At 37.2% G+C, this 22,691-nt stretch overlaps 1 protein-coding gene, 2 long non-coding RNA genes and 1 other non-coding gene across 11 annotated transcripts; 2 read left to right on the plus strand and 2 right to left on the minus strand.

Moving 5' to 3' along the window:
• On the plus strand, nucleotides 1–1,845 carry LOC148695419 (uncharacterized). Its single transcript, XR_015964402.1, has 2 exons — nucleotides 1–493; nucleotides 1,218–1,845. It is a non-coding gene; the product is annotated as an uncharacterized LOC148695419 (long non-coding RNA).
• Nucleotides 1,846–3,754: 1,909 nt separating this feature from the next.
• On the plus strand, nucleotides 3,755–5,564 carry LOC148695420 (uncharacterized). Its single transcript, XR_015964412.1, has 2 exons — nucleotides 3,755–4,209; nucleotides 5,350–5,564. It is a non-coding gene; the product is annotated as an uncharacterized LOC148695420 (long non-coding RNA).
• Nucleotides 5,565–6,541: 977 nt separating this feature from the next.
• Nucleotides 6,542–22,188, minus strand: LOC137735568 (uncharacterized). Of its 8 annotated transcripts, none has more exons than XR_015964411.1 (14): nucleotides 21,670–22,186; nucleotides 11,112–11,157; nucleotides 10,846–10,987; nucleotides 10,288–10,365; nucleotides 9,889–10,048; nucleotides 9,682–9,746; nucleotides 9,510–9,562; nucleotides 8,526–9,418; nucleotides 8,354–8,408; nucleotides 8,049–8,125; nucleotides 7,891–7,939; nucleotides 7,113–7,383; nucleotides 6,888–7,031; nucleotides 6,542–6,738 (listed from the first exon to the last, which is right to left on the minus strand). It is a non-coding gene; the product is annotated as an uncharacterized LOC137735568 (transcript). The 8 variants fall into 8 exon arrangements; XR_015964409.1 differs by lacking the exon at nucleotides 9,510–9,562 and having other exon boundaries at nucleotides 8,526–8,741; nucleotides 8,873–9,029; nucleotides 9,843–10,048; nucleotides 10,288–10,575; nucleotides 21,657–22,177; XR_015964405.1 differs by adding an exon at nucleotides 11,236–11,250 and having other exon boundaries at nucleotides 8,526–9,562; nucleotides 9,682–10,048; nucleotides 10,288–10,575; nucleotides 21,670–22,188.
• On the minus strand, nucleotides 18,385–21,220 carry LOC148695421 (disease resistance protein RGA2-like). The gene is made up of 2 exons (XM_088697304.1): nucleotides 20,766–21,220; nucleotides 18,385–19,849 (listed from the first exon to the last, which is right to left on the minus strand). The coding sequence occupies exon 2, from the start codon at nucleotides 19,799–19,801 to the stop codon at nucleotides 18,734–18,736; it is 1,068 nt and encodes a 355-aa protein (XP_088553430.1). The 5' UTR covers nucleotides 19,802–19,849; nucleotides 20,766–21,220; the 3' UTR covers nucleotides 18,385–18,733.
• Nucleotides 22,189–22,691: the final 503 nt, after the last annotated feature.

The raw sequence follows: 22,691 nt of genomic DNA on the forward strand, positions 1-22,691 counted from the left end.
TCGTTGGATGGCAGAAATGAATAGAACTGAGAGTTGAGACGTTTAAGAACTGAGCAAAACATATCTTGTTGGATTAGTTTGTTGATTGAAATCAAATCAAACTGTTTTTCGGACGTATCGAGTGCGCCAACTTTAACCCACGACACGACGGTAAATTGGTTGAACGTGAAGGGTATTATGGTCAAATCGCAGGAAAATATGGTGTATATATATACCACCTAAACTAAACTAGCCCCCGCCAAAATCGGAAAATCCTCAAACTTAATTCATGCAATCTCTCTCTTTTCGTCCCAATAAAATCTCTCTCTCTCTCTCTCTCTCTCTCTCTCAGACAAAACCATGAGCCGCCGAGTAGCCGGACCAGGATCAGAATCCGGAAGCCCCAAATTCGCTCGCCTCTCTCGTTCTCTCTCAATCAAAACCATGGAGGACCGCCGACTCGAAGTCACCAGGTCCAATTTCAAGTCCCTCGCCGGACCGAAGAAACTCCGAGGTGAGATCCGGACTCCTATCTCTTGCTATGCTTTTCAATTTTGTTTGTGTTTGTTTTTAGGGTCTTTGAGGAAGAAGAAGACTATCTGTAATTCCGAATTTGCAGCTTAATTAATTGGGCTCTGTTTTCAATCTGCATATGTTTTTAGGGTTACGGTCCTTGAATTTAATTGACGTGATGCCTAATTTTTTGTGTTCATAATAATTCCCATGTATTATTTTTTTTGTTTCATTTAATTATTAATAGCTCTCGGGATTCATGGCAGGATGAATTAAGTATCTCAATTTTGTTTAATTTTCCTGGTTACTGAGTAGAATTTTAAACCAAATTTTGTAGCCAGACAAGATTTTGGTTTCACAATCAATTAAGTAGATTCGCAATTCTGTTTGATTTGCCCCGTTACTTTACTTGTGTCGAATTAACTCAACAAATTTCCTACTTTACGTAGGACTTTCAAGTAGCTATATATATATATATACATATTTTTAGGTTATCCTAACAAATTATACGGCCCAGATACAGTAGAACGTAATTTAGCACGAAGCATTAGCAGTAAGTATTTGATGATCTAATGAGATGCAGAATACAGAGCAGTATAGTGCTCGGCTTGAGTACAGATGGCTTACTTAGCTGATTCACACACAATACTTGTATATATGTATTCATATCTCTATCTACATCTTCTGAAAAATGTATCTCTATCTACATTTCCTCAAACACACAGATATGAAGAAAACGGCTGTTAAAGACTCTCCAACTCAACTCAAAAATGAAAATGTTGTTCAAGAGGGTATGGCTCAACTCCAACTTAACGAGGAGAATACTACTACACCAAAACCAGAAGAGAGGAAAATGCACAGAGCAGTCGTATTTACTAGACCTTTCAAATTCACAATCCCTTGTAAAGTTTGCGGAGTGGTTGGCCACTTGAATGATGATTGCCCCTACATGATACGTGTTCCAAACAATGTAACTGAGGTTGGCAAGGGCTATGAAATAGTTACCTTCCGTGGTAAGAGGCATGCTGAAAGTATGCTATGTGGTTATTGTCATATCGGTGCTGACCATCAGAACGATGACTGCCCGCATAAGAGCAAAATCATTGCACGAAGAAACTCCCTTCGGAAGGCCCCTCCTGCAGGTCCTCTCACCTCCTGATCTTGCTGATGCTCAGGATTGGGATGCTGCTGCTGTTGGATGATTATATCTAGTCTTGTTTTGGAATGTTGCAGTCCTCCGTATTTTTGTTGGGTTTGAGCACTCTGTAGTCGGTCTGTATGTACGTATGTCATGTATGTCTTTGAACAAGCACGTTCCGTCTGCCGTCATTCTAATGTTAGTTTTATTCACTATATGCTTGGAATATTCTAATCTTGTTATTTCTGAGTGGAAAAACCCCATGCTTGTCCTGGTTTTGGATGACACACAACTAACTTGGACATTAATGAAACAAGAAGGGATGGATCTTGTTTTTGTTCCGTTCTGCAAATTGGACATTAACTTGGACATGGACATTAATGAAACAAGAAGGGATGGATCCTGTTTTTGTTCCGTTCTGCAAATTGGACATTAACTTGGACATTAATGAAACATTAATGAACCAACTGTTTTTGTTCCGTTCTGCAAATTCAATTCCTTGTGCTCTAGAGAAAGGCCCCGTCTTGGATTCGCTGGATTGATGCTGTGGTTTGCAGCTGTTCCTTAGCTTTGCCTGCCTAATCGATATCGCTGTTTCATCTCTCTGTTCTGTTGGCCTTTGCTTTGCTGGTACGGTGTTCGTTTCGGCGTGTTTTTAATTCATGCACCACATAATCTGCTTATCAGAACCACATAATAAGTGCAATTCTCGAAGACACGTAAGATGTTCGACTCCACGAGGCAGTTGCTTTGACTCCGAGCATTCGTCTCTATGATCACCACATTCGGTCAGTCTAGCGGAATGGTTTAGAGTTTAACTTGCGAGCTCTGTTTCTAATCAACAATGTCTTTTGGAAGCAACTTTTCACTTTTGTTCTTTTCAATGCAAATACTTCAAATGATAAAGCTCGACTATTTTATTTGGCAATTCAACGATCGGGAAAGCTTCAAGATCTAAGACCCTTTAGTATTACGAACCCTATGGCACTTGATTTATTGAAAAAGGAGTGGCCATGGTAGAAGCATATTGTTTAATTGCTTCTGCCCCATTGTTTTTTTTTAACACAATTTCTCAGCCTTCCAACTCGTTCGCGTACAAGGTCATGCATCTTGCACACTTTTACCCTTCCGTGGCGTTCTCTCTTAACAACATTTTGCATGGCATCAAGAACAAGAAGTGAGCTTTGCTACGTAGTTTAGAATACTAGTAACAAAAACCAAGCCTTATATCACTAGGTTTTGCAATACCTGACGCACTCCTCATCCTTTATCCGAATCTGAAACCGACATCGTAAGATAAACTTACACAGGCGGAGTTATAGATTAGAGTGCCAACTTGTCAAAAAAAGAAATGGTCTTCTTATGATGTATTCATTTCTCAAATTAAAATACTCCGTTCTCATAGCAATCACATACTTTTCTAATAGAGCAGGAACTTTATGCATATTTCCTTGGCAAATCAAGCCATAAGATAAGCAACCACAACACTGTCCCAAAGAATCTCAACTAAAATGCAAAACAACTAAAAAGTCGCCACTTTGTTATCTGGAACTCGATTTTGACCCTACTTTGCCCTCTGAAACTCAAAAGTCCACCACTTTGCTCCCTGAAACTCGATTTCTGTCCTATTTTGCCACTTGAAGCTCAAAAGTCGTCACTTTACTTCCTAAAACTCAATATTTACTCCACTTTGGCTTGTTTCTATGTATTTCGTTAAATAAATATTACGTTTACTTTGTGGCATAATTAGGGCACACTTATGATTGACGTGATACATGTATAAAGCTAACATATCTAACAACATTGTATTACATTCATTCCTTCTCTCTCCACCTCCCGCCGCCTTACGTTAGTTCTATTGATTTTGTCATTTCTTATGTTCTTAAAGTCATAACTTTACTCCCTAAAACTCGATTTTGATCCCACATTGCTCACCGAAACTCAAAAATTGCCACTTTACTCTTTGAAACTCAAAATTCACTTTACATTGTCTTGTTTCTATTTTTTAGAATAAATTCATCCATTCAAAATTTATAATTGGTAATAATTCAAACTTTCCAATTTAATATAAATAGTAAAAAGGAACAAAAAGAACCATCTTCTCTCTTCACTAGCCACCTCTATTAAGAACATAATTTCCCAACTAGAGTAAATACATTTTCTATGACTGAGTGTTGCTTCTTTGATTAAAATTTATTTTTATAACGTCGATGTTTAGATGATGATGATGGATGTAAATAAAATAAACGGTTTCGATTATAACTTTTGTGCGTGCAGATATTTAGAAGATGATGATGGTAAATAAAATAAACCGATTATAATTTTTGTGCGTGCAGAAAGTTCCAGAGTTCTCCTTTTAGCAAGTACTCCTTCCGGAGGAGGAGCTAAAGTAAAATCCAATCGGTTAAATGTGAACGGTTAATTAGCGCCGTCCTGCCCAGAAGCCCCAAATTCTCTCTCTCTCTCTCTCTCTCTCTCTCTCTCTCTCTCTCTCTCTCAAACAAACCATGGAGGACCGCCGACTCGAAGACACCACAGGTCCAATTTCAAGTACCGTGCCGGACCGAAGAAGCTCCGAGGTGAGATCCGGACCGCTCCCTTTTCTCTTGGTATGCTTTTCAATTTTGTTTGTTTTTGTTTTTAGGGTTTGTGAGGACGAAGAAGATTATCTGAAATTTCGAAATTTGCAGCTCAATTAACTCGATCCATATGTTTTTAGGGTTACGGTGCTTGAATTTGATTAACTAGATGCCTAATTTTTTGTGTTCATTATTATTTCGCATGAATTATTGTTTTGTTTCATTTAATTATTAATAGCTCTAGGGATTCATATCACAATCAATTAGGTATCGCAATTTTGTTTAATTTGCCTGTTTACCGAGTAGAATTTTAAACCAAATTTTGTAGCTAAGCAAGATTTTGATTTCAGAATCAATTAAGTATATTCACTATTCTGTTTGATTTGCCCAGTTACTTTACTTGTGTAGAAATAATTCTCAACAAATTACCTAGTTTACGTAGGAAAGTAGCTATTGATACATATTTAGGTTATCCTAATAAATTAGCCGGCCCAGACACAGTATAACGTAAATTAGCATGAAGCATTTGGTAGTAAGTATTTGAACGATTTGATGAGATGTAGAATACAGAGTAATATAGTGCCCGGCCCGAATCCAAATGGCTTACTTAGCTTACACACACACATACACACACAAACAGATATATATATATATATATATATATATATATATGTATGTATGTGTGTATGTATGCATGTATATGTATATGTATCTCTATCTACACACACACACACACACACACAGATATGAAGAAAATGGGTGTTAAAGACTCGGACTCAACTCAAAAAAGAAAAGGTGGTCGAAGAGGCTATGGCTCGACTCCAACTTGACGAGGAGAATACTACTACTCCAAAATCACAACCCCTTGTAAAGTTTGCTAGACCTTTCAAATTCACAGTCCCTTGTGAAGTTTGCGGAGTGGTTGGCCACTATAATGATAGATGCCCCTACATCAAAGTAGGCCTCCCAGACAACATAACTGAGGCTCCCAAGGGCTATGAAATAGTTAGCGTGCTGTTAGGATCATGTTTTGTGGTTGTTGTAAAATGCTCCGAGACCACAAGATCAAGGACTGCCCGAATAAGAGCGAGGTGACTGCAATAATGAACTCTATTCTGAAAGCCGCTCGCCCTCCTGCAGGTCCGCTGACCACAGGATCTTGCTGATGCTGAGGATTGGGACCCTGCTGCTGTTGGATGGTTTATATCTAGTCTTGACTTGGAATGTTGCTGTCCTCTTTATATTCTTTGGGTTTTAGCACTCTGTAGTCGGTCTGTATGTACGTATGTCATGGATGTCTTTGAACACGCACGTTCGGTCCGCTGTCATTCTAATGGTAGTTGTGTTTCTTTATAGACTTGGAATATTCTAATGTTGTTATTTCTGAGTGGAAAAACCCTTTGCTTGTCCTGGTTTTGGATGACACAACTATTATGGACCAATTGATCTAACTGTTTTTGTTTCATTGTTCACTAGAGAAATCCCCGTCTTGGATGCGCGGTGCCTATTTGGATCGATGCTTTGCTTTACTATGCTGTTTGATCTCTGTTGGCCTCTGCTTCGCTTTACTTTGGGGTGGTGTTTTCAATTCACTTGATCTCCAACACAATCCTGCAACTACATTCTACAAGAAATACATTCCTTGTGCAAGTATTATGGCACAGTAAAAACCATATAACCTTGGAACGATCCAAGCATCCTTTTCCGTGCACGTATAATTTCATTCAATCCGCTTATGAGAAATTAGTAAGTGCAATTCTCGAAGACATGTAAAATGTTCGACTCCACGAGGCAGTTGCTTCAACTCCAAGCATTCATTTCTATGATCACCACATTCGGTCAGTTGAGGGGAATGGTTTAGAGTTTAACTTGCAAGCTCTGTTTCTGATGTACAAAGTTTTTCCTTATGTCTTTCGGAAGCAGCAATTCAATGATCGGGAAAGCTTTAAGATCTAAGACCCTTTGGTAATATGAACCGTTCAGTTGATTCAATAGAAAAGGAGTGGCCATGGTAGAAGCATATTCTTCAATTGTTTCTGCCCCATTGTTTTTTTAACACAGTTTCTCAGCTTTCAAAATTGAAAGAGCAAGTTAGCGTACAAGGTTATGCACCTTGCACACTTTTACACTTCCCGTGGGGTTCTATCTTTAACAACATTTTACACCCTTATTGACTGAAATTGCTAAAGCTATATTCTGCAAAACAAAAAGGTTGCGTGGGTGGATGCTTCCCCGCCCTTTAAATGAGGGCCGGCCTTGAGTTTTCTGGTGTTCGGGCCAAACGCTTAAAATGTGCTTTTTTCAATGCATTAACATATAATAAAAAGAAATATTTAACGAGGGCTGGAACCCAGTCGAAGCTGGGGGGCTAGGCCCTCACGCCCATATTATATTACTTGAATAAAAAACATACAACGGGGGGGACATAGTACCTAAACCCCGACAATCAAAAGCAAAATCATATACAACCACACCAAGCAGTCAACATGACCATCACATATTGAATCCAAAAGGTTGACGCCCCATTCACTGCATATAATGTACAGAAGATAACAAGATTACTACTAATAGAATCTAATAACATTGAGTAAACAGAATCATCTGAAAAGATGAACATATGCATCAATTTTATTACAGAAGCTATTCATGCTGTATACTTTGAAGAAGATAAAAAATACCTGATCAACATATATATGTTGACTATTCTAGGTCCAAATTTAGAAGTGATGCTCCAAGTACGATATTGGATAGAAAAGAGCGGCAACTTCAACTAGTTCTGCTATATCTGGCTGGGTGAGAGCAGTTAAAGACATGATTGTTCCCTAACAACATGAATAAATTGAGTAAACACCAAAAGTAGCAGCTAGGGAAGGAGATGTGAAGTAGATGAAGAGGTGCAAGACCTGTGAACGTCCAACAACAAAGACTTTGGAGCTTGTTGTCAAGTCAAATATATGCAGCGCACCATTTCTCATAGATGAAATAGGGACAATTCCTGCCAACTCCAATCCTAAAAATCCTACAATAAAGCATAAACATTATTCTCTTCTGATGAAGATGTGTGTTCATGACTCCAACGTGTTCCAAGCGCATTCCCTAACAATACATTGAAACCTTCATCTGCAAGGACAAATCCCAGCGATTCTTCTGGAGAATTTAAGAACCATGCATCACCTGGTTAAGATCAAGAAAAGCCGGTAACCAAGTTCAGTTGAGTTTGAAGAACATTAGAGCGTAATTTAAAATGTATCCCATGGATGTTCATCACTTTACCCAATAGTTAGTTTCAAGAAAGGAAATTTCAACAGAAACTGAAAACTTCAGATCAGAGAGCACCAAATAGTGAGCTATACATTCAAATTTTGAAATGATTCAATGAACAGATCTTATGGAATATAAAAGCTAAAGTGTTGAACTCAAAATATTGATGATGTTGGTTTAGTACCATTGAATTCTCATTGATATTGATTCAAAACTTTTGAACATTCTCACAAAATGCAACTCACACAACGCAACTTTTGTATTCTCAAGGTAATGGATTTGGCGAATAATGTATATATATTACTCATGTTGAATTCGGGGACGAATACAAATCGGAAAATCCTTAAAACCATATTCAAAGTCATAACCGAATAATATTCACTGTATTTTCCATATCCAATATATATCAAATTTCCATACCCAAATTCATTGTATTCGGGCCATTATCCACAAGTATCAAGTTTAGCACCTGAAAAAGACAATTAGAGAAAGTTAGATGGGTATTTAGAAAACAGTGAAAGAAAAAAAAAACGTAAAAATAAAGCGAACTGTTGAAGCCTGTTCTAAGGTCCATTTACCTGCCCTGGGCCATGACAGTATTTGCTCCGTCACAATCTTCACAACACTATATCACAAAAAGTGCTAGATGAACACCCTGGTTATACCACCATAAAACAACAACCAAATTCGTCAAATCATCCACATAAGTTGATTAATTTAGATTCCTTTTTTGGACCAAAATTATTAATTTAGATGTGATGAAACAGAAAATAGATAAAAGATGCCGATGAAGAGCATATTATTGGGTCAAAATTATGATTCATTTTCTTTTGTGGTCAAAATTGGGGAAAAAGTTGGAAGTTAGTGGATAAGGAATGCATACCGCTTTGCTGTGGAACTGGTGTTGCTCATTGAGAAAGCAGAAGTGTGGACGAAATCTTCGATCCATATGGTATGTCATTTGAAAACGAAAATAAAATGTTGGTAGTGATGAATAAAGAATAAAATTAAGAAACAAGATTCGCATTTCAATATTTCACAGTTAGAAAATGCACCTTAATCAATCCTAACGGATGGGATACAAGCAATCTTATGCCAGTCCTCACCAGTTTCGTTCTGGTATTTTTGGAGTAACACGGGGCAATGCTGAATATATACTGTATTTAAACAGGAGAGTCCACGAATCCCTTCTGGCAGTGATGCCAAATTAGAGCAATAACTAATTGCAAGCTCCTGAAGTGATGTGAGATTGCTTATTTCTTCTGGCAGTGCTGTCAAATTAGAGCAATTAGTAATTGCCAGCCTCTGAAGTGACGTGAGATTGCTTATTTCTTCTAGTAGTGCTGCCAAATTTGGGAAATTTCTAATGGAAAGCGATTGTAGTGATGTGAGGTTGGCGAACCCTTCTGGTAGTGCTACCAAATTTGGGCAATCTTCAATACTAAGCGATTGGAGTGATGTGAGGTTGATGATTGCTTCTGGTAATGCCGCCAAATTTGGGAAATTTCCAATGGAAAGTGATTGGAGTGATGTGAGGTTGGCGATCCCTTCCGGTAGTGCTGCCAAGTTTGGGCAATGTTCACTTACTATTAACCAAGGATATATGTGTATGGGTATTTTAGTCATATTGTGTATAGGTTAGCTATGTGGTTAAGGTGATTAGCTGTCTTAGTTAATAAGTTTTGATAGATGTAAGTTTGTTTTCAGCTGTATAAATAGATATATACTAGAAATTTGCACCCGTGCGATGCTGCGGGATTGAAAATCATATGAGATATTTTGCTAAACCTTATAATGAACGGAACAAATTAAGATACCAAAAGAAAAATTAAAAATCTATTTTTTCAAAGTGCAAAGAAGAGAAATTGTTTATTCAAAAAGTTGGACCAATGATAAAATTACAAATGCAGTATTGAGAGTACATCAGTCAAACAAAGCTTGCTACATGCTAAACAATGTTGAAAAACATCATTAGCTTTTTCAAGTGTTATATGCCATGAATGTAATTGGATACCAGATTTGCTCCTAGCTTGAGATGCTTTCAAGGAAAATTGACCTTTTGTTGTACTCTCTTGGACAGTTGTGAATACAACTGCAAAAGATAATAAAGACAGCCAATGATTCAAAAAAAAAAAAAATGCATAAAAAGTTCAAAATTGAGTTTTGGGAGAGAGTGGAGAGAGAGAGAGAGAGTGAGAGAGGTGAAGTCACCTTATAATCGGAGATCAAATGTTTTTTTTTCTTATTATTGAGGAGGTAATTCCACTTGTGAAATTCTGAAATCAAACATTTAAATAAAGTTTAATCAAAATTTAGTACGAAATGTTAATTAGAAATGTGTTACAATAGAAGCAAAAAAGATTGAAACTTGCCTAGTATGATGTGTACAATTTTACCATATGTTTGTGAAAAATATACCGTTGTGACATGCCATATGTTTGTCTTGCCTTCCTGGAAGTAAAATTAGTCGTTCATTGCCAGGTAGTATAAATCTGTACAATATACCTTGGTGGAGTAATTCTGTGTATGAGTTTCTTATATTCACCATCCATGTTTTGTGAAAAGCTGATTCCAAGTTCTGCACAAAGTCACAAAAAAATGAAATATAAAATTGGAGCGAAGATTCAATTATACAAATTTACACTTCTAAACATATAATATTCAAATAAAGAAAATTTTGAATAAAGAGGCACTAACATTTCAACGCCCATTGTTTGGATGAAATGAAATTCTCATAAATTCGTGGCAAATCCTCGATGACATACTCCTAGAAGATTAAAAACATATAATTTTAAACATAAAAAGTATAAAAAATACCTCAGTAAATCGATTGAGGTGGATGATCACAGCATTTTCTCTTCCCTTTATCTACATACTCTTTACCCACGTTCAAGCCTGTAGAATGCTCAAACACAACCCAAATTAATTCAAAGGAAATCTGCACAACTCAAGAGAAATTCATTAATTCAAATAATTATTCACTTCCTCACAACCCAAATTAATTCAAATGAAATATGCACAACCCAAATGAAGAGATCAAACTCTAATTCTCTCAAAAAAGCCATTATTCCTCATGCCACCTTTCTTTTTGGCATCCTATCCATTCTGTCAGCAACCGATACAGAAACAAATAAGTCCATAAAATAGAAATATACCCAAGAAGTATATGTACACAACACAACTCAAAGCAATCAGCGAACTTTATTTAAATAGACCAAAATGAGTAATAAGTCATTGAACCCTCACTTCACCATTCTAAGCTTTTCCATCTCTCTATGTACATATGAGGGTAGACATTCAACCCTCACTTCTTTCCTTTTTAAAAGTTGTGCATACTAATTGGAGGAAACCAAGGAATTCGAAGCTTTTCCATACCTTGGCTTATATTTTGAGGGAATTTAATGTGTTCTTGGAAATTGGTAAAAGCAATTGTGGTGGAATAGGGGAAGAGTCCACTGTCTCTCAAGCTCTTCCCTTTGAACTGCTGTAAAAGAAACTTTCACATCCACCATTCCTCCTATTCCAATTCAAAAATTTTATATTAAAAAAATTTAAGAAAACACTCAACAGAAAATCACTAAATAATTCAACAAATTTGGAATCTTTGTTATTTTCCTGAAGAAAAAAGATGGAAACTTTACCTAAGGAACTGAAAGCCAAGCTGTGATGAGAGCAATGCAAATAGTGCTACAGATGCTATGGAGGGACAAAATTAGAATCGATAGGATTGAATAAATCAGTCGTAAAACTCAGGATGTGATCAACCTGTTCGTTGCCGAGCTGCATCCACACAAAAACCAAACAAATTAATCCCAAAAACCCCAACATCCCAAATCCCAATAACAAACAACCATACAAAAAAATCGCCAATTAGATTCGATGGCTTACCACAATGTCATGTGATGAACTCCGATCATTGTCATGTGATTTCGTCAAATCACTGTTAATGAACAGTGACTTCCAACTGAGTTTTAGTATATATAATATCTCTGTAAAGGGGAGCATTTTACTCATTTAGTTAATACAACAACTTCTTCCTCAAGATATAATTCTCTCTCTACTCTGATCTTTGTTGTTCTTCGTTTTCATGCTTTTCTTGCTTTTCGATGGAGATTTTATGGCTTAATTTGCCATGCTTACGATGGTATCCAGAGCCAAGGTTCAGTAAACGGGTGAAGAGGATCCTGGTTTGCTCATCAGGCTTACGGATTTTCTGCTATGTATCTGAGCTATTTGTGCACGGTATCTTGATATGCTTGGATTGAGATCTTTGGTCTTTGTTGCGATATCAGGTTTTTCTGCTTTGATCTTCGAAATTGAGCTGTTTCTTAGTATAATTGCGGAATTCTTGCCTCGCTGTTATGAGAACTTATGGATATGTGGCTTGATGTGATAATTTCTAGGGCACGAAGCCTATAATTGTTTTCTAGGGCACGAAGCTTATAATTGTTTTCTAGGGCACGAAGCTTATAATTGTTTGATTTTATCAATTTGCAAAGTCTTGATTGTTTTCTGAGCACGAAGCTCTTGATTGTTTCTTGATTGTTGACGGCTGATTGTTCTGAGCACGAAGCTCCTTGATTACTGGTGATTGATTTGAGCACGAAGCTCTTGATTCTTTCTTGATTGTTGACGGCTGATTGTAAGTGAAAATCGTGAAAGTTTCCTGATTTGTGTTGCTTATGAACTTACGGTGTTCTTGAAATTTTTGGAGTTATGGCGATGAATATGATAAAGGTTGAAAGTCTACTTGGAATGTTAACAATTAGACTTCAGGAGGATAATTTTGTGAAGTGGTCATTTCAGTTTAGATCTGTTCTTGAAGGAAGTGATCTGTTTGATCATTTTGATGGTACCTCTGTCTGTCCACCAAAGTTTGTCTTTACTGAAGATAGTGGTATAACTACTGAAGTTACAGCAGCTTATAAAGAGTGGATTAAAAGAGATAGGGCTCTTGTGAGTCTATTGCTTGCTACTTTGGGAGATGAAGCAGTTGAATATGTTGAAGGCTGTAAAACTGCACATGAAGCTTGGATGAATTTGCAAGATAGGTATGCTACTGTTTCGAGAGCAAGAGTTAATCATCTCAAGACTGAGTTATTGACAATTAAGAAAGGTTCTGATAGTGTTAAGAAATACATGTTGCAAATCAAGGTTCTTAAGGATCAACTTCTTGCAGCAGGAGAGGTTGTATCTGACAATGATCTTATTGTTGTTGCTTTGGCTAGATTGCCAGCAGAATTTAACATGATCCGTACTGTGATTGTGGCTCGTGAAACTCATATTTCTCTTAAAGAGTTTCGAGCTCAATTGTTAGCAGCAGAGAGGACTGCTGAAGATTCACAGTCTACTATGAATTTTCCTATGTCAGCTATGTATTGCCAAGGTGAATCTTCCAATGCTAGTTTATCATAGAGTCAAAGATCGTCTCAACAATTTTCTGGTGGTTATGGTTTTGTCAGTGGTGCTAATGCTAATTCTCAGAATAATCCTCAAAGGCCAACAAGGGGAATTATGTCTCAGGCTTCTCTGCCTCAATTTCATCAACATAATAATGCAAATTCTCAGCATAACAGGAGCTATCAGAATTATGGAGGTAACAATGGAAGGTTTAACAACAGGCCAAGGTATAATGGGAACAATAATGGCAGGTTTTCAGGGAATTCCAATTTCTTTGCTGGAAGCCCAAGTCATAATGGAAGCTCTAATTTTGGATCTAAAGGTGGTTCAGCGTGGCAGAATTAGAATGGCAATACTGGTTCCAGACCAACATTGATTCCTGAATGTCAGATTTGTAATAAACGAGGCCATACTGCTCCTAATTGTTACTCACGGTATGATGCAAGTTCCAGTTCAGCTCCTCCAGTTATGGAATGTCAAATTTGTGGAAAGAAATGGCATACTGCTCTCAACTGCTACCACAGGGGCAATTATGCATATCAAGATGCTCATCCATCTCCTTCTTTGACTGCTCTTACTGTCCAAGCTTAGCAGCATTTTGGTTCTTCATCACAGCCTAATTGGGTGTTAGATACAGGAGCTACCCACCATATGATTGCTGACCTTGACAATTTGACACTTGTGACACCTTTTGATGGCAATGACAGAATTACGGTAGGCAATGGAGAGGGACTTCCTGTTGCTAACACTGGTTTGGGTTCTCTTTTAACCTCTTCTAAACCTTTAACTCTTCAAATGGTTTTACATGTTCCACAGTTAGCAGCTAGCTTATTATCAGTTTATAGATTATGCAAGGATAATCATTGTTATGTTATACTTGATGAATTTGGTTTTTGGGTGCAGGACAAAGCAACCAAGAAAATCCTAATGAGAAGAAGGAGTAGTAGTGGCTTATATTACATTCCTCAGCAGCATTTCTACAAATATTCGCAGTTAATGAATAATACACCTCAAGCTTTGTTGGGGCAACTTGTCAAGACATCTCTCTGACATCATCGACTTGAGCATCCTACCAATGAGGTTCAACTCAAAATGCTTAAAGACTCTCAGATTTCTGTTTCTGTAGATAAGAGTCCACAGTTGTGTTCAGCTTGTATTAGGGGTAAGATGTCTAGACAACCATTTCCTTCTAAGTGTAATAAGTCAAGTATTCCTTTTGAAAAGATGCATACTGATGTATGGGGACCTTCACCTACTGTTTATGTGGAAGGTTATCGATATTATGTAATTTTTGTTGATGAATGCACAAGGTTTACTTAGATATTCCCACTTGTTAATAAGTCTGATATGTATACTGTCTTTGTGAAATTTCATGCCTTTGTTCTGAATCATTTCAAAACAAATATTAAGACTTTACAATCTGATGGAGGAGGAGAGTACATGAGTAAAGTGTTTAAGAATTTCTTGGATACCAATGGTATTTCACATCTTGTTTCTTGTCCATATACCCCTCAGCAGAATGGTCTTGCAGAGAGGAAAAATAGGCATATTGTTGAAACTCCTGTGACATTACTTAGTGCTGCTTATTTACCTCAACAGTTCTGGTTTCATGCGTGCAGTCATGCAGTATTCTTGATCAATAGAATGCCAAGTCAGAATTTAGCAATGATATCACCCTATATGAAGTTGTTTGGTCAATCACCTTCTTTAGGGTCATTAAAGGTCTTTGGTTCTGCAGTTTTTCCTTATTTGAGACCTTATAATGTCAATAAGTTACAAGCACGAAGTGATGAATGTGTATTTTTGGGATATTCAGTCGGTTACAAAGGAGTATTGTGTTTTAATATACCTACAAAGCGGTTATTGTTGTCAAGGCATGTCATTCATGATGAAAGTGTTTTTCCTTTTAAGACATCACAGTCCATAAATGTTACTTCTTCTGTGCCTACTTCATCAACCCAAAGAGAGTTACCTAGAGTAGTTTCTGGTGTGTTATCAAATGGATCTGAGCAACATGGGATGAATAATGTGGTCAATGCTCAATACATGGATCTGCATTCTGTTTCTTCTCAATCTTCTGGTACATTATCAGGTTCAGAATTGTTACCATTAAAAGCTACTACTACTCTCCGTCAAACTTCTTCTTCTCCAAGGTTGCATGTCCATAACCCTTCCCAAATTCAGGTAACTTCTAACTCTGAAGATCTATCTCCTAATGTTTGTTCTACATATGATCATATGGTTGTTATATCTTCTGTTTCTCTTGATGATGTGGCTGGTCCATCTTCTATTTCTCTTCATGATGTCAATGATTGTGTGGTTCATAATGATGTAATTAATGTGCTTTCTGAGCATAATATGATTACAAGATTAAAAAGTGGAGCTATACAAAGGAAGGATTATTCTGGTTATTGTGCTTTTGTCTATATGAGTCCAGCTTCTTCTTCTTCATCTGGCGATGATATTGTCTTTAGTGGTTTTACTGCTATACTGGATATTCATGAGTCTTCAGAACCAACTCATTACAAGCAAGTTGTTACTTCTGAGAATTGGAGAAATGCAATGAAGGAAGAATTTGAAGCTTTGCAAAAACAAGGTACTTGGGAATTAGTACCAGTTCCACCAAATAGAAATGTCATAGGCAGCAAGTGGGTGTATAAGATCAAGAAGGATCAAGATGGAAAGGTGTCCAGGTACAAGACAAAGCTTGTAGCTCAAGGTTTTAGCTAAGAACATGGTTTGGACTATGAAGAAACATTTAGTCCAGTGGTCAGACACACAACAGTAAGGCTAGTCTTGTTTCTTGCAGCAATGAACAAATGGGATTTAAGGTAGTTAGATGTGAAGAACGCATTTCTTCATGGAGAATTACAAGAAGAGGTGTTTATGAAACAACCTCAAGGTTTCCAAGATTCTTTATATCCTACTCATGTCTGCAAGTTACTTAAGTCTCTATATGGACTTAAACAAGCTCCCAGATCCTTGAATGCCAAGTTTACAAGTTATCTCCCTACTTTGGAGTTTCAATCTTCTCATTCTGATCCTAGTTTGTTTGTGAAGAGCAGTGGTTCTGATGTAGTAATCTTGCTATTGTATGTTGATGATATTATCATCACAGGGTCTTCTTCTAAGTTGATACATCAAGTAATTGATGATTTAGCCAGTGTATTTGATATGAAAGATATGGCTAAGTTAACCTATTTTTTGGGTTTGCAAATAACCTACAGAGACAATGGTGACATCTTCATTAATCAGTCGAAATATGTTACTGATCTTCTAACTAAGGCTGGAATGATGCATTGCAGACCCTGTTCAACTCCGAGCAAGCCTCACACTCAGTTATTGAAGGATGAAGGGCAACCAATGGCTGATCCAACATTTTACAGAAGTTTGGTTGGTGCATTACAGTATCTGACTTTCACTAGGCCTGATATTGCCTATGCAGTTAATTATGCACGCCAGTTTATGACAACTCCAACTAAAGAACATTTTTGTTTAATTAAAAGAATTCTTCGTTATCTTAAAGGTACGATGCAGTGTGGATTGACATATTCTGCTCAGGGACAAATGGAATTACTTGCTTATAGTGATGCAGACTGGGCTGCTGATATAAACACCAGAAGGTCTACCACAAGATATATTGTCTTTATCGGTTCAAATCCTGTGTCATGACAGTCCAAGAAACAAGGAAGTGTGTCTCGCAGCTCTACTGAGGCAGAGTATAAAGCACTAGCTAATGCTACTGCAGATGTAGCTTGGATTAGATTAGTTCTTAAAGATCTTCATATTTTCTTCCATCTGCCCCGTTGTTACATTGTGATAATCTTTCCACGTTAGCCTTGTGTTCTAATCCAGTCTTTCATACTCGGATTAAACACTTGGATACTGATTTTCATTTTGTTCGTGAAAGAGTTCAAAAGGGAGATCTAGGGGTTCAATATATTCCTACAGAAGCTCAGGTTGCAGATGTTTTGACCAAAGGTTTACACAGTCCTTTATTTGTTCATCATTGTACCAATCTCAGACTGGGTTATCCCAGTTAAGATTGAGGGGGAGTATTAACCAAGGATATATGTGTATGGGTATTTTAGTCATATTGTGTATAGGTTAGCTATGTGGTTAAGGTGATTAGTTGTCTTAGTTAATAAGTTTTGACAGCTGTAAGTTTGTTTTCAGCTGTATAAATAGATATATATATCTCTGTAAAGGGGAGCATTTTACTCATTCAGTTAATACAACAACTTCTTCCTCAAGATATAATTCTCTCTCTACTCTGATCTTTGTTGTTCTTCGTTTTCATGCTTTTCTTGCTTTTCGATGGAGATTTTATGGCTTAATCTGCCATGCTTATGAATTACAAGCTCCTGAAGTGACATGAGGTTGGCGATCCCTTTCGACGGTATAAATTCCAAATCCCCAAGTCGATAAAGTGACAGTTCTGTTAATTTGGAGAGATGAGGGGAAGAAGAAGAGGCAGAAACATCGACATCAACACCAACATCATGTGTAATATCAGATGCTCCTCTAACAAACAAGGAATCAACAACCTTCCAGCTGTTACTCGTAAGTTCTATTCTCTCCACATTTGGATACAGAGGCATGAAAATTAGATTAGGACAATCATAGATCTCCAATGTAGAAAGACGAGGAAAAGAAGGCAACGACAAATTTTCCGTTGATGAAGAAGAAACAGCATTGTTATGAGTGTGGGCCCTCCACCATCCCTTCAGAACAGGGCAATATTCTATCTTGAGTGTCTCCAGGGAGGGAAAGAATGAGATCATCATCATCTCATCACTCATACTATTACTGCTCTCTTTCTCTGATATGTACTCCAACTTCTCCAACCATTCAAGTTCAAGTTTGTTAAGGGAAGGCAAATGATCTAAGGGCGGAAGATGGCGGCATCTCTCACATTCACTCAATTGGAGATTAACAATATTTATGAGAGAAGAAAACCAACACGCAAACCTCACACCACCATAATACAGCACGCACAAGTGCTTTAGATGAATGGGGTTGCAATACTTCCATTGAATTTATATTATCCTCCTCATCAACTGCGTTTACATCTTCTCTAGAGTTTCACTTTAAAGTCAGAGAACGGAGATGGTGTTTGTCCTTAAGAGGTGTACCAACATTTGATTCTGACACCACATGCCTCAACTTATCAATTTCTAAATGTTCCCTTAATTCCTTAAAGGTCCCCAGCTCAGCAAGACCAGCACTACCGCCCCTCCCTAAACAATTGCTTTCGCTCAAAACAAATCTATTCAATGTACGAACACCATTCAATTCACCAATTCCACGTGGCATTCCACTCAATCCACAAAACTCTTCCAAGATGAGATGCCTCAAATTGATCATTTTTTTAATGTCTCTACGCAATTCCACAAGCGCATAACAAGAAGTGAGATCTAGTGTTTCCAAATTCGAAAGTCCAACCATCCAATCTGGAAGTCTCTTCATGGGATTCTCACTAAGATCAAGATATCTCAAACATTTCATTTTTCTAAGACAATTAGGTAATGTTGTAATTCCTAATGCATTGAGACTTAACATCCGTAATGACTTAAAATTTGAAACAATTGTAGTATAAAATGCATTACGTGAGGAACTTTGGTGATCATTCCAACTTTGTTGCCGAAGAAAAAAAAGGTTCGTATCTTGCTTGCTTTTAGCAAGGATGTTGGCACTTCCCATTTCGACAAATCAATATCAAAATTGAAAGATACATGACGAAGCTTTTCATGAAAATTCTTTCGGTTTAGATCAACTACGACACTTACGACCCCCGACACTAAGATTGCAAGTTCATTCATGAGATCGTGCATTTTACAACTTCTTATTATACCAAACTCATCTATTTTTTCTTCTTAAAAAACGATCTGCACAACAATTCCCTGTAATATTCAAACGCAACATCCTCCAAACACTCGTTTTCATCGCATGACTCAATGAACCCTTGTGCCACCCAAAGTCTAATCAATCTTGGTACAGAGATCTCATAATCAGGTGGGAACAAGCTACAATAAGCAAAACAATACTTCAAATGTGATGGGAGCACATCATAACTTAGTTTAAGTGTTGGTAAAATTTCATAATCTTTTTGGCTTATTTTTGAAAGTTTATTTTCTCTGAAATTCAACCAATATGTTTCGTGATCTTTGGTGCACAACATCCCACCCATCGTTCTTATAGCGAGTGGAACTCCCTGACATTTTCTTGCAACCTCCATCCCAACTTCCTTAATTGTTGAATTATCTGGCTCTTTTCCATCTATAAAAGCCATTTCCTTAAATAAAGACCAACTTTGCTTTTCATCCAAGCCCCTTAAGGTGTATGGTTTAGTTGTGTATGATGTCGTCGCAACGATTTCACTACCAATGGTTATTAGGATTCTACTACCTTTTCCACCACCCATTAACAAGTACTTCAAGCTACGCCATTTCTCTCGCTCCTCATTCCACACATCATCCAGCACCAGTAGGTACTTCTTCCCATCTAGTTTTCTCCTAAGTTCATTTTGCAACTGCTCTATTCCATTATGTTTGGATTGAAGGATTTTCTTAACAACTATATCCAACTCAAATACGTTAGAGACACATGTCCATATTTTCAACTCAAAATGATTTTGAATCACATCATCGTTGAATATGAGTCGGGCAAGTGCAGTTTTCCCCAATCCTCCAAATCCAACTATGGAAATGGTTGACACATTCTCAGTTGAGATGGGATCCAACAAAAGTTGGATTATTGCCTTCACATCTTCATCTCTCCCCATAATAATATTTTCCTTAAGAACAAATGAGTGATTGACCCTCTCTCTCACTATGAATTGTGTATCTACACAATTATCTTTTAAGTCATTGGGTCTACAAGATGCAACTTCACTAAACCTCTTGTTAATATCTTTTATCTTATGACCCATCTTTAGCCCAAATGTAAGTTGATTTGAGCTAGAAAAGAAAAGGAGCACCTGTAAGAATTTAAGTAGAAATGACATTATTTTGATATAACTGTATTAATTAGGTTAATGGAGTTTTGTAATGGTAAGTTATATAAAACATTCAAAACAATAATGTAGAGAACTTTTGCAGTTAATTATGAGTTACTGAGAGACTTATTATATTCCTAGTAAGTGGTATAGATATGACTTTGATAGGGTTCTACGAGATGCATCCTCACCAAGCCTCTTGGTAATATCTTTTAGGGTTAATATCAGTTTGCAATCCTGAAGTTTCGTTGTTTTGAACATTTGATACATGAAGCTTTTTTCATTTCAAAATCATACCTCAAATGTTAATTTTAAGACAGTCTCATACATTCGTTAAGTTGTCAGAATTTCTGTTAACTGATGATGTGGCATCTACATGAACAATAACGGGACGCTATGTATTAATATGATGACACGTGGATGTAAAAAAATTTAAAAAAAAAACTAAAAACTAAAAACATTTATCCCTCTCTTACTTACGCCGTTGGAGCCGTTATAATTTATTCAAGCGATTACAAAAACCCTAATCCCATGTGAATCCAATTTCACAGGGAGATTAATTAACCCTTAATCTCAACCCTTAATCCGCCATGAATTTACACTAACAGCCCAGAAATTCTAATCCTAATTTCTCATTTTTTCCAGTCTCTGCAAATCTCCCAATTTTTCCAGTTTCCAGTCTCTGCAAATCTGAGCTTGGCGTAGGAGTGGGGACAGCGGGTTCTGGTTGTTTTTGAGTGACGGCGCCTCCTTCTTCAAGTTCCCACCACCCTCAACACCCAATCGGATCTCCTCCCTATGATCCTTTCCCTCTTCTCCCGCTTCAAACCCAAACCAACAAAAAACAATAGATTTACCAAAATCACAAGAACAGAGTGAGAGAAAGTAAAGAGCGAACCTTGCTTGTTCTTCTTGAAGGTGCCTTTAGAGTGAAAGCCAAAACCTTCAAGCCGCTCTCTTTTACGAGTATCCATAATTCCAGAATCCAGATCGAGATCCGAAACGCATCCAACCCACTTCAAAACGACAACGGAAAAAGCACTGAAACGATGAAAGTATCCGTAATTGGTGCCTGGGTCCGATAGGGCGTTGAGGGCGGTGGGAACTTGCGAGATTTGGGTTCGGTGGGTGAGGGCATCGTGGGTTTGGGTCTGGGTCTGGGTTGGGGTGCAGGATAAGGAGGACGAAGTAGATGGTGGGTGTTAGGAGAGGAATGGTGGAGAAGGTGGTGGTTGTGTAGAAAAGGGGGAGTCGAAAAAGAAAGGGGGAGAGAAAGGTTTAGGTTTATTTTTTCAAAATTTTAAATTATTTTAAATTATTTTTTTAATTTTTACTGTTTATGTTGAGGAAAGATTTTATCGATATAAGAGATGATACATCACGTTTCATTATACAAATGGTGAGATATGTGTGCTAAAAAATTAATAACTTAAAAAATAAAATTTTCTACCACTCCTATTAAAACATGTGATGTACCATTTATATTCCCGTCACAACAAAAAATTTCTCCATGTTGAGGCATGTTGCCCAATCATTATCTACGTTGGGTGTCATGTCATCAGTTAACAGAGGTTTTGACGGAAAACTTAAAAGATGTATGAGACTGTCCCAAAATTAAGACTTGAGGTATGACTCTGAGAGATAAAAAAAAAAAAATATCATATACCAAATGTTAAAAACTACGAAATCTTAGGATAATAAATTGAGATTAACCTTATTTTTTATTTTATTGTCCATCTATAGCCCAAAAACAAGTTGATTTGAGTAAGTTAGAGAAAAAGAGGCGTACCTTTTTTTTATACCTTTGTATTTTCAGGCACTATTTGTCTCCGTTAAGCTTCAGTATTAAACTCATCCAGCACGTCATCGACTTCATAGACTGCATTTTCTATGCTTTCGAGCCACAGTTTGGTTTCGTTGTTGGCTTGCTTTTGCTCAGCGTCAAGAAGAACAGCTTGAAATCCTGCAATTGTCTCCTTAAGCTTCCGGAACTCATCTTTGACACCCCAAATCAATCCAATCTATTTGAAAGCAAGGGAGCCTAGCCTCGCAATGATCCCTCCTGCAACGTTGGAGAGAACTCTTTCCGCCATTTCTTAGATTCGGGACAAGAAAAAAACAAAAGTGAAGTAGAAGCTTGTAAGTGAGAATATGGTTTTGCGTAGTGAAAGATTGGCTCCTCCTCCTAGCCTTTATATGCAGCCACTCACATAAAATTGCATGTATAAAATGAAAACGAAGACCGGTCAATATGTTACTGCTGGTCTCAATGACTGAAAGTTGATTTTTTGCTAGGGACATGGATCCTCTCTGGATCCATGTGTTCTAATTTTAGAAATTCATCATTCGGATTCTTGAAACTTAATCCAATGACTATAAATATAAGCTCATTTTAAAAGTTATAATAACTTTATCCGTTAGATTAAATTTTAATGGTCTGAATTAGTGAATCACTAAGATTAGGACACATCCGTTTGCCAATGCTCTAGTAAATTAAAAGACTCAATCATTCTACTTTAGTCTAGTGACTTAGTAAAGTATTGATTGATTACAATCATACAAATGGGAAAACTCAATCATTCAACTTTAGTCTAGTTAAGTATTAGCTAGTGCTCTAGTAAAGCTTGTGTAGTGTGGACCCGTAAGAAAATGCAATTACAACAATCACGGATTTGTTTGTGTCTTCCACTAATGACGGGATTTGATTTCCAGCACATGTTCTCTCTCCCATTCGTTGGGCCCACACGCTACATTATACCCGTCATTAGCGCATTTGTACACCTAGCGCTGCATGTTTCTACACCCAGCACTTTCAAATAGAAGC

The sequence above is a fragment of the Pyrus communis genome, chromosome 7 (genome assembly GCF_041283825.1).
Source record: "Pyrus communis isolate YQ-2024b chromosome 7, ASM4128382v1, whole genome shotgun sequence".
NCBI classification, from domain to species: domain Eukaryota; kingdom Viridiplantae; phylum Streptophyta; class Magnoliopsida; order Rosales; family Rosaceae; genus Pyrus; species Pyrus communis.